Source organism: Oryzias latipes, chromosome 10 (assembly GCF_053564925.1).
Source record: "Oryzias latipes strain Hd-rR chromosome 10, Olatipes_Hd-rR_3.1".
Taxonomy (NCBI): Eukaryota; Metazoa; Chordata; class Actinopteri; order Beloniformes; family Adrianichthyidae; genus Oryzias; species Oryzias latipes.
Genome location: NC_136246.1, coordinates 22,443,974 through 22,453,398, shown reverse-complemented (window position 1 = coordinate 22,453,398; position 9,425 = coordinate 22,443,974). Strand labels below are relative to the sequence as shown.

Genomic DNA, 9,425 nt, shown 5'->3' with positions numbered 1-9,425 from the left:
CCCCAGGAAAGGTGGTCGGCGTCTGAGCTGCTCGAACTCCCGAGGTATCGGGACCTGGGCGCGGATGCTGTCTCGGTTCCGGCGAGGGAGATCCCGACGAACATCGGAGCCGGCTGCTACAGAGCCTGTGACGCGGTGGCTTGCGAGGACTGCGAACCCCCCGCTTTCCGGGTGCCAGACACCTCTTCTCTCGCTACCACATTCCGATCCGAGAGCAAGATCTTCTACGGGGTCGACGTGATAAGACTGGCTCCGGGTTACATACAGCCTTACGTGTGGTACTCGAGAAAGGCCAGCGCTTCATCCCAGGTCGCCAAGGAAGACTCGGGCCGTGTCGGGCGGTCTCCGGAGAGACTCACCTTCGCGCGGATGCGGATCGGGTCTCCAGAGCCAGACCCCTGCTCCGCTTCGGCCAGCTCGCCCGCGGGAGGTCCCCGGGTCATCGTGAAAGGCAAAAGCGGATGCTGCGAGGGAGAGGTCGACACAAAGATGGCCATCCTCACCCAGGCATCTCCGGAGGACGCCGAGAGGTTCATAGAGCACGTCGTCGAGCTCTCGATTGCTGTCACGGAGCAGCGACCGGACTTGTTCGCGGGCCCGATCCGAGGCCTGTGCAGGAGCTCGGAGAGCTGCGACGGCGTTGTGGTGTTCCAGTACGCTCCCATGTTCGCTGACTGCAAGAAAGCATCCGAGTGGACTCTCGAGAACGCGCCTTTCTCAGCTGACGCCTTCGCCGCTCAGGTGCTCCTGACACTTCACCAGGCCTTGGAGGCAGAGAAGCTCCCCACGCGCGCGTTAAATCTGGACGACTTGCTGATCTGCCGAGGCTGCGCGCTGATCGACCCGGTGGCTTACCTCGCCAAGCACTTTGGTCGCGGTGGTCCTTTTTTCGGGGCGCGAAACGAGGGCCTGCTCACGCTCTGTATCGAGGTTTTGGGCAGATGCGGCTTTCGCGAGGCGGATTCGATAAGCCTCCTCTCCTCAAGGGACCCCGTCGGGATCCTCAGCGGGGCCCTGGGGATCCTGAGTGAGAGAGCGGGCCGGGGGAGAGCCGTTGTACCCAGCAGGCTCACCCTGGACAGCGCCTACTTCGCGTTCGAGGAGTACACGGCCGAGAGGTCCACGTGGCGGGCCGAGCCGAGCCTCACGGGGACGAAATACGAGTCGGGCCGCGGGCTCGGCCTGCTGGTGTTCGGCAACCCTCCGCCGCGAAGGGGAAAACAGACGTTGCCGGGGCCTCCATCTGATTCCAAGTCGCTTTCTTCCCTGATACGAAACCTGACGCTGAGACTGAAGGTCAGAGTGTTCGAGAGCCACAAGGTCGAAGTGGTCGCGTTCAACTGCACGAGAGCCCCGCTAACCGTGGACCTGAGCAGGGCCGGGCTGCGCGACGTCGCGGGGGTCGACCTACTGAGCCCCGACAGAGTGCAGCTGTCCCGAGACGGCAGGTGCTACACTCACGACGCAGACCCTCGGGTCGCCTTGGGTCTATTGAAATGGGCCCCCGTCGTAATGATCTCCAAACACGCAGCACGGAGCCCCGTGCCCGAACTCACCAAAGTGTATTACAGGATCGTCATCGCTCTCGTACGCCTGTGCGGTAACGGCGCCTCCGAGAGCTCGCTGGTCGACCTCTTTGCCAGACTTTCGCCCCTCATCGTCTCCACTCACCTGCGGTGCTAGTGAGGAGCCCTTCGATCGGAGGCCCCCGCCAAGGTGCAGCGTACATGCTCATGTATGTGTGTCGATGAATGTCCCAGAGACACGGCTACGCTACACTGAGATCTGCTTCGGCTGGCTTTGTTTCTGTACTTTTACTTGACTTTTTCACGTTTGTTTGATTGTTTTCAGGTGTCCTTCGAGGGACCTACACATTGTTTTTTTTGTTGTATCGTTGAGTGAAAATAAAATGTATTGTGTTCAGGTGTCTGGTTCTCCTTTATTTTCAGAGGTGAGATAAACTGTGCGCTCGCTCCACCGGGGGTACGGGGTACGGTAGTGTAACCGTCCGTTGGCTCCAGTGGTACTAGGGCCCGCCAGTTCTTATTAAAATCTCGCGTTCCCTTTCGGACTGCTGACAGATACTTTCGTGTATCCCGTCAGAATAAACCATGAGAGGTCTCCCATTCAGACCGTGGCTACTTCTGACTCTCACATGGACCTTGAGCGCAGCGGGTGAGTCCTCTGTAGGCTTGCTGATACTGTTCCTAGCACGAGTACGATCGATGAGCCTGTGTTTTGAGAGGCTCGATTCGATGAGTCTGTGTAGTCAGGTTACAAAGTCGAAGAGGGGCTCGGGAGGGTTGCCGGCTAAATGTTTTTTCTGCTTTCTTTCTTGTGTCGCTGTCACGTTGTTACAGACACCAACATCACCTGTCTCATCATGGAAACCTGCATCTTACCCTGCAGTTTTCAGAGAGGAGACAATCCGATAGTGCACTGGATTAAGGATAACGAGGGCACCCCCTTTCTTTCATATTACAACGCGAACCCTCAGTTCAGGAATGTCAAGGGCAGAGGTTTCTTGTTCTCGGATCAGGTCTCTAAAGGTAATGCCTCACTACGGTTGTCCTGGGTGCAGCTTCACGATCAGGGAAGATACACCTGCTACGTTACAACCCGTAAGAATGAGCGATACACTTATGTCAATGTCAACGTGCAAGGTAAGAGCGGTGAGTGACTTAGGTGACCGTTTAGCGAAAATGCGGCTCTAAATTCTAGTTTCTCTCGCAGCGGCTCCGGTCCTCGACAGTTCGGAGGGGATCAGCCGGGAACGCGAACCGGTTCGGTCGACGGAGCCCACTACGGCCAGCAGGACTTTGAACGCCGCGACCACCCCCCGGTGGTCCACGCAGCCGTTTCCCAACAAGGGCGGCTACCACGGTCCAACAACAGAGAACGTCGACGCGGACCGTGACCGCACAGCGGCGACTCCCGAACGAGACGATGGGGCGACGAAAGAGGCTGAAGGTGAGAGGGGCCGACGGTCACTGTCGAGAGGGAACGCTTGGCCCGCCAAGCAAACAGGTTGCGCTGAGCCCAGGATTCGTTTCTCGCAGCGGCTCCGGTCCTCGAAGTCCGCATGGAGGAGGTGGACGACACTGTCGTCTGCTGCTCGAAAGGGATCTACCCGAAACCCGAGCTAACCTGGTCCACCGAGCCTCCGTCCGGTGGGGCTCTGAACGCCACGACCGCCGTCTGGCGGACCTCGCTGCTGCTCTACGACATCCGCAGCTCCTTGTTACTGTCGCACGAGGACGCTGTCATGGTTTACAGCTGCGTTGTAACCTCTGGCAAGCACAGCAAGAAAGCAACTTTGATGGTGGAAGGTGTGCGAAGCAAGTGGTTCATTTGTTTAGTTTCTTTTTTTTTTGCACCTACTGTTGGACTTCAGATTATGCACGAACGCCAGAGGCGTCACTATCCTCAATCTGTTCTCGCTTTCACGGCTTATTTCTTTTCGTTTTCCTCAGGCAGACTCCGAAAAGTTCTGACGATCTATGTCCTGATCCCCGTCGGTGTCGCGGCTCTCGCAATTTGCCTGGCTCTCGGGATATGGAGCATGCTAGGGAGAACCAGGAGATGCGCTCCCGCCTGACCGTGGGACTCTCGGCGACGGACCTTTCCAATCTGCCTGCTCATGCATTGTTCCAACTTCACAGGCTTACTTTTGCTACGTGAACCCTTGTGTGTGTTCGTTTGATTGCCGTAACAATAAAGACCCTAGAGTCCACCTCTGAAAGATGTCTGTATTTTGTTTTTCTTTTTGCTTTTTCAGTAATGAGAAAGTGTGGTTACGAAAAAATAAAAAGGATGGGGCATGCTCCATGAGCCTTCGAGCGCTTTGCGGCAACCCAGGGTGACCGTCCTACGCTTAACGGGGTTTCACCACGAGGTCGGTAGGGTCCTCCGAGCCCATCGCTTCACACTGCGCAAAAAACAAAAGAAAGGAAACCCAGGTTAAACGTCTGACTAGATTTTACTTTGTGTATCATCTCACACGATTACGTGTGAAAGTAGATAGAAGACAGACAAAGATGGCAGAGAGGTTCAGCCATTGAATCGAGCGGCCTTCACTGTATGAGCATGCCCTTTCGATTCTCGCCTTACGAGTTCTCTGGAATATGTAGCTCGAGAAACTCGGATGCGCCCCGAACTCGCACTTTCCTGACCTGCCTTCAGGGAATTCCCCATCTAGCGTCGGAACGGATTTGGGCGGGTCGAACGAAGCCCTTATAACTCCGCCGTGAATGCAGTGTTTGACTGAATCACCACCATCTGCTACGGTTTTACCAGGCTCCCCGAGCTCCCATTAAACTTCAGCGCCCCCTCGGACGAAAGCGAAGCGGACAGCGAGCGACGACGGTCGAAAGGTCCTTCTGTGTCTCCCACCGCCGACTCCCTCGACCCCAACCGTACTCTATCTGGCCTCAGTCATCAGAGCGGATAAACCATGAGAGGGTTCCTATTGGGACCGTGGATCCTTCTGACTCTCGCGTGGACACTGAGAGCTGAGGGTGAGTGAACTCGTTGTGTTGTGGAAGGCAGATGGTGAAACTTTGATGAATCTTTGTGAAAATGTGTGGGGTTTTGTTTTTCTTGTTTTTTTTTTCTTAAGCCGCTGTCATGTAGTTACAGACACCGACGTTACCTGCCTCGTCATGGAAACCTGCATCTTACCCTGCAGTGTTCCGAGGGAGGGCTCCATAACAGTGCGCTGGTTTAAGGATCCAGAGATAGTTCCCTTCCTCACATATGGTATAACAAACCCTGACAGGGGGAATGTCAACAACAGAACCTCCTTGTTCGAGGATCAGATCTTTGAAGGAAATGCTTCAATATTGCTGTCAAAGGTGCAGCTTCAAGACCAGGGATCATACCGTTGTGTCGTTGTCAGCTCGAGAAATGGGCATACCAGAAACGTCAAAGTAATGGTGCAAGGTAAGAGTCGCAAGTGTTGTGATTAAGTCAACCCCTGTGACCGTTAAGCGAAGACGCGGCCCTAAGTCCGAGTTTTGTCTCGCGGCAGCTCCTGTCACCGACGGTCACGCCAAAGAGGGGTTCGACCGGGATCCGAGTCTGGCCCGCCCGACGCCTCCTCCTCCACCTGGCTGGTCGAACGGCGGCGGCGCAGCCGGGGAAGAGGGGTCCAGCCGGGATCCGAGTCTGGCCAGCCCGACGCCTCCTCCTCGGACACACACCATGACCACCCCCCAGCAGTCCACGCAGACTGTCCACGCAATCAGCGACTCCCGGGTTCGACCGACCGAGGTTGTCGACGTGGACCCCAACGAAACCCAGGCCACTGGCAAAGGAGACGATAAAGCGTCGAGGGAGGTGGAAGGTGAGAGAGGCTTTCCATTTTTTATTTATTTCAATTTTTTTTTTTAAAATTTGTTTGTTTCTTTCTTCTTTTAGTTTCTGCAGCATCTCCGGTCACCAAAGTCCGTCTGGAGCAGGTTGACAACACCGTTGTGTGCATTTCGGAGGGCATCTACCCGGAACCCGAGCTGACTTGGTCCACCCAGCCTCCGTCGGGCAGGACTCTGAACGCCACTACCGCCGTACGACGGACCTCACGGATGCTCTATGACATCCGCAGCACCGTGGAACTGTCTCCTGAGGACGCTGGCTTGGTTTACAGCTGCGCCGTAGCCTCTGGCATAAACAGCAAAAAAGCGACAGTGAAAATTCAGTTTTGTGAGTGGTGCTCTTATTCATTTATTCATTTATTTATTTATTTATTTATTTATTTATTTATCTTTAACATTTGCATTTAATATCAGTTACGTGAGTGGTGCTCTTATTTATTTATTTTTAACAATTGAATTTATTATTTGCAAAAGCTGATGGACACCATCAACTCTCGGTTTAACGGAACATCTCCCTTGTTCTTCTCAGGCCGACTTCGAAATCGTGTTTTGTTTGTCCTTATCCCCATCGGTCTCGCTGCTCTCGCGATTTGCGCGATCGTCTGGAGGATGCGACGAAAGATGAAAAGGGGATTGGCTCCTGCATCTATCAACCTCAGTGACTTACTTCATAAGACATAAACCCATGTGTGTGTTCATTTGATCACCGTTACAATAAAGACCATCGAGTCCACCTCTGAAAGATGTCTCTGTTTTGTTTTCGTTATTATCCTTTTCAGTGCTGAAAAAGTGTGGTTAGGACAAAAACTATATAAAGGACAAGAAAATGCTATGAGGCACTTTGAACAATGTGGCTACGCGTAGCAGGGCCCCAATGATTCTGCTTGAGGTCACTCGGGTCCTCCGAGCGCAAACCCGACGCGCCGATCGCTTCAGACGGTGCAGACAAGGAAAAGAGACACAGGGCAAACGTCTGACATGATTTTATTTTGTATCTCATCACACGTGATCACACTGAGATGCTGCATCGGGCACTACAGCAGTCGAGGCGGAGCACAGGTCAGAGTCTGTGCTCTCGTCAACCGAGGGAGTGTGGAAGCGTAAGCACAAGCTTTCGGTCTTCGTCCGCTTCGCCCCGTCGTCAGCACGCCCACGATGCGAGTAGACGCTCACAAGCCCGACGTCTCGGTTTCCACTCGATGAGGAGGCCTCCCCCGAGCGAGGCACTTCAACGTGGTCGGCCAGCTCTTCCAAATAGGTCATCATGCGAGAGCTCTGTGCGCCGTGCGAGCGGAGAGTCTTCGAGGGCCCTGGTCGCCGGGACTCCATAGGCCCTGCCTGAAGGGAGATAGAAGACAGAGGAGTGCAACGGAAAGGTTAAAGGGGTTGAGTCTTCTTCGTCTGCCTCCAACGGTGTGAGCTTGTCGCCCCTCTGCCATTTATAAAAGACACCGGGTAACCCGACTTTGTGACCTGCCTTCGGGGAATTCTGCGTGACGTGTCGGAACGGTCTTCGGGTGTGATCGAGTGGTGCAAAGTGGAATAGTGTTTGCCTCAATCAACGAACGTCTGCTGCTGCTTCACCGGGCTCTGCGAGCGTCCCTTCGGACGAAAGTGAAGCAGACGGCGAGCGACGACGGTCGAAAGGTCCTTCTGCGTCTCCCGCAGCAGACTCCGCGACCCCAACCCTACTCGATCGGGCCTCGGCCATCTGAGCAGCTAAACCATGACAGGGCTCCCATTCTTACCGTGGCTACTTCTGACTGTCGCGCGGACCCAGAGCGTGGAGGGTGAGTGCTCTGTAAGCTTGCTGACATTGTTCCGAGTACGAGCGCGATCGTCATAACCCAAACAGTCAGCGCAACGCGGCTAGAGCAAAGCGAAAACAGGGGATGGCGAATTCCACACTACGGGTTGAGATGCAGTATCGTGACGTTGACTAAAAGTTCTTTTTTGTTTTTGTTCACCGCTCACACTAAAAGTCAGCGAGGAGGTGGTGTACTACGACATCTATTACGACCCAGACTACGCCTTCAATTACAGTTATGAGGGGATCAATCCGGAACCCGATCTGACCCGGCCAACGGAGCGTCCTCCATCCAGGTGGACATTGGACGACACCCAGGCCACTCACGAAAGAGACAATGATGCGACGAGGGATGCTGAAGGTGAGAGGGGCCGGCGGTCCCTTTCGAGGGGGCCGCTTGGGCCTAGAAGAAAACAGGTTGAGCTGAGCTCTGTCTTCGTTTCAAAGCAGCTCCGGTCACCGAAGTCCACCTGGAGCAGGTGGGTGACACCGCCGTGTGCAGTTCGGTGGGGATCTACCCGGAACCCGAGCTGACCTGGTCCACCGAGCCTCCGTCGGGCAGGAATCTGAGCGCCACGACCGCCGTCTGGCGGACCTCGCAGCTGCTCTACGACATCCGCAGCTCCTTGTTACTGTCGCCCGAGGACGCAGGCTTGGTTTACGTCTGCACCGTAGTCTCTGGCGAAAGCAGCAAGAAAGCGACCGTGAAAGTTAAGCGAGGCGAGTGGTATTTTTTTTAAAAAAAAAACAAACAATATTTTAATTTGGTTTTTGGACCCATTTGTTGACTGTTTCTATCCCCGCTCTCTTTCAGTCTTCTCAGGAGGACTGTTTGTCATGATATCCATCGGTGTCACGGCTCTGACTGTTTGCACGGCTCTCTGGATCTGGAGAACGCGAAGTGGAAACAGGAGACAAGCTCCCGCCTGGGCGTAGGCTTATTCACGATGTGTCTTTCTGCCAGTGCGCCATAGGGTGATGCAAACCCATGACTGTGTTCATTTGATCATTGTGACAATAAAGACCCTCGTGTAGACTCCGAATGATGTCTGTATTTTGTTTGCTTCATTTTTTTTTAATTTTCATTTTCTGTGCTAAGAAGAGTTAGATCAGAAAAGGTTATGTTTAGAAAAATAAATGTAAAAGCGGAGAGGTATACTCTGGTATTCCTCGAGGCATTTTCCGCGTTGCTGCAACGCAGTGTGACGTTCTACGCTTATCGGAGCTGCAGAGTTTTACCGTGAGACCGCACAAGAAAAAAAAAAGAAAGAACACTCAAAGCAAAGCGTCTTACTTTGATTTTTATTTCATCACACATAATTACACAGATCCCACGGATGTAGAAGCGGTGCACCAGACAGTCTGCGGTCGCATCGAACTAATGTCCCAAACGAGAGCCCCAGTTTTGTCCACCGTGACTCCAATGCGTTCTGTCCGAAGGTTGGCTGAAGACAGGAGTGCAACGGAGAGGTCGAAGAGGTCGAGTCGGGTTCGTCTTCTTCGTCCGCCCCCACCGCTCGAGCTAGCCACTCCTCGACCTTTTCTACATCCACACCGTGTACGGGGCGCTTCCCTCTCCATCGCTTTCGTCTTGCGAGAGCCGCCGCTGAGACGCCTTGCGCTCGTCCTTGCCATCTGTGCAGAGGCGACCGGGTCCCTCTCCGAACCCTCCTGCGAGCAAATCGGCTCCAGGCTCTCTGTTCTCTGTGGGCTCTGGGTCCTCTGTGAGCTGCGGGTGCTCGGCGTGAGACCCCGCGCGCTCCGCGCTCCTCTTTCTCTGCGGGTCGCTCGCTTCCGAGCTGCCCGGCGAACAGCTCAGTTTAACCGGCGTGATCGGCTTTGGTTTTGCCGGCGACGTCACAATTCGACCGTCGGTCTCTCGCCTTTCGCCGCGAGACCTGACGGTTTGGCACCGCCTGCCCAGGTCCGTCGACTTCAGGGAGCTCCTGGCCTCACGCTCCCTGCGTGAACGGAGGCCTGCGGTCGATTTGTCAGAAAGGTCGGCCCCTTCGGATTCCCAACCGCTGCCTTCAGACGCGGACCCTCGACTCTCCGAACTGGAGGAGCGCGAACGAGCGATCCGAGCGCCGGACCTTTTCGAACCTCGACCGTCGGCCTCTCTGCCTTTCTCGCCAGAGAAACGCAGCGGTTTCCCGGAGGCTGATTTTTGCAGCCCTCTCTCTGGGCGTCTTACGTCTTTGCGGCCGCTGGAGTAAGTCTTGGAGTGGTCTTCGGTGTCGTTGCGT

General features: G+C 54.8%; 2 protein-coding genes across 4 annotated transcripts; both read left to right on the top strand.

Annotated features, from left to right (window-relative positions):
* The first annotated feature begins 2,832 nt into the window (after nt 1-2,832).
* On the top strand, nt 2,833-6,114 carry LOC144994739 (uncharacterized). Of its 3 annotated transcripts, XM_078953607.1 has the most exons (6): nt 2,833-2,970; nt 4,297-4,517; nt 4,633-4,941; nt 5,030-5,344; nt 5,419-5,700; nt 5,902-6,114. In XM_078953607.1, exons 2-6 carry the CDS (start codon nt 4,454-4,456, stop codon nt 6,051-6,053), a joined length of 1,122 nt encoding a protein of 373 aa, XP_078809733.1. In that variant the 5' UTR covers nt 2,833-2,970; nt 4,297-4,453; the 3' UTR covers nt 6,054-6,114. The 3 variants fall into 3 exon arrangements, with proteins under 3 accessions (XP_078809733.1, XP_078809732.1, XP_078809734.1); XM_078953608.1 differs by lacking the exons at nt 2,833-2,970; nt 4,297-4,517 and having other exon boundaries at nt 4,575-4,758; nt 4,854-4,941; XM_078953606.1 differs by lacking the exon at nt 2,833-2,970 and having other exon boundaries at nt 4,414-4,941.
* On the top strand, nt 2,977-3,742 carry LOC144994740 (uncharacterized). Its single transcript, XM_078953610.1, has 2 exons — nt 2,977-3,329; nt 3,474-3,742. Exons 1-2 carry the CDS (start codon nt 3,083-3,085, stop codon nt 3,596-3,598), a joined length of 372 nt encoding a protein of 123 aa, XP_078809736.1. The 5' UTR covers nt 2,977-3,082; the 3' UTR covers nt 3,599-3,742.
* Nucleotides 6,115-9,425: the final 3,311 nt, after the last annotated feature.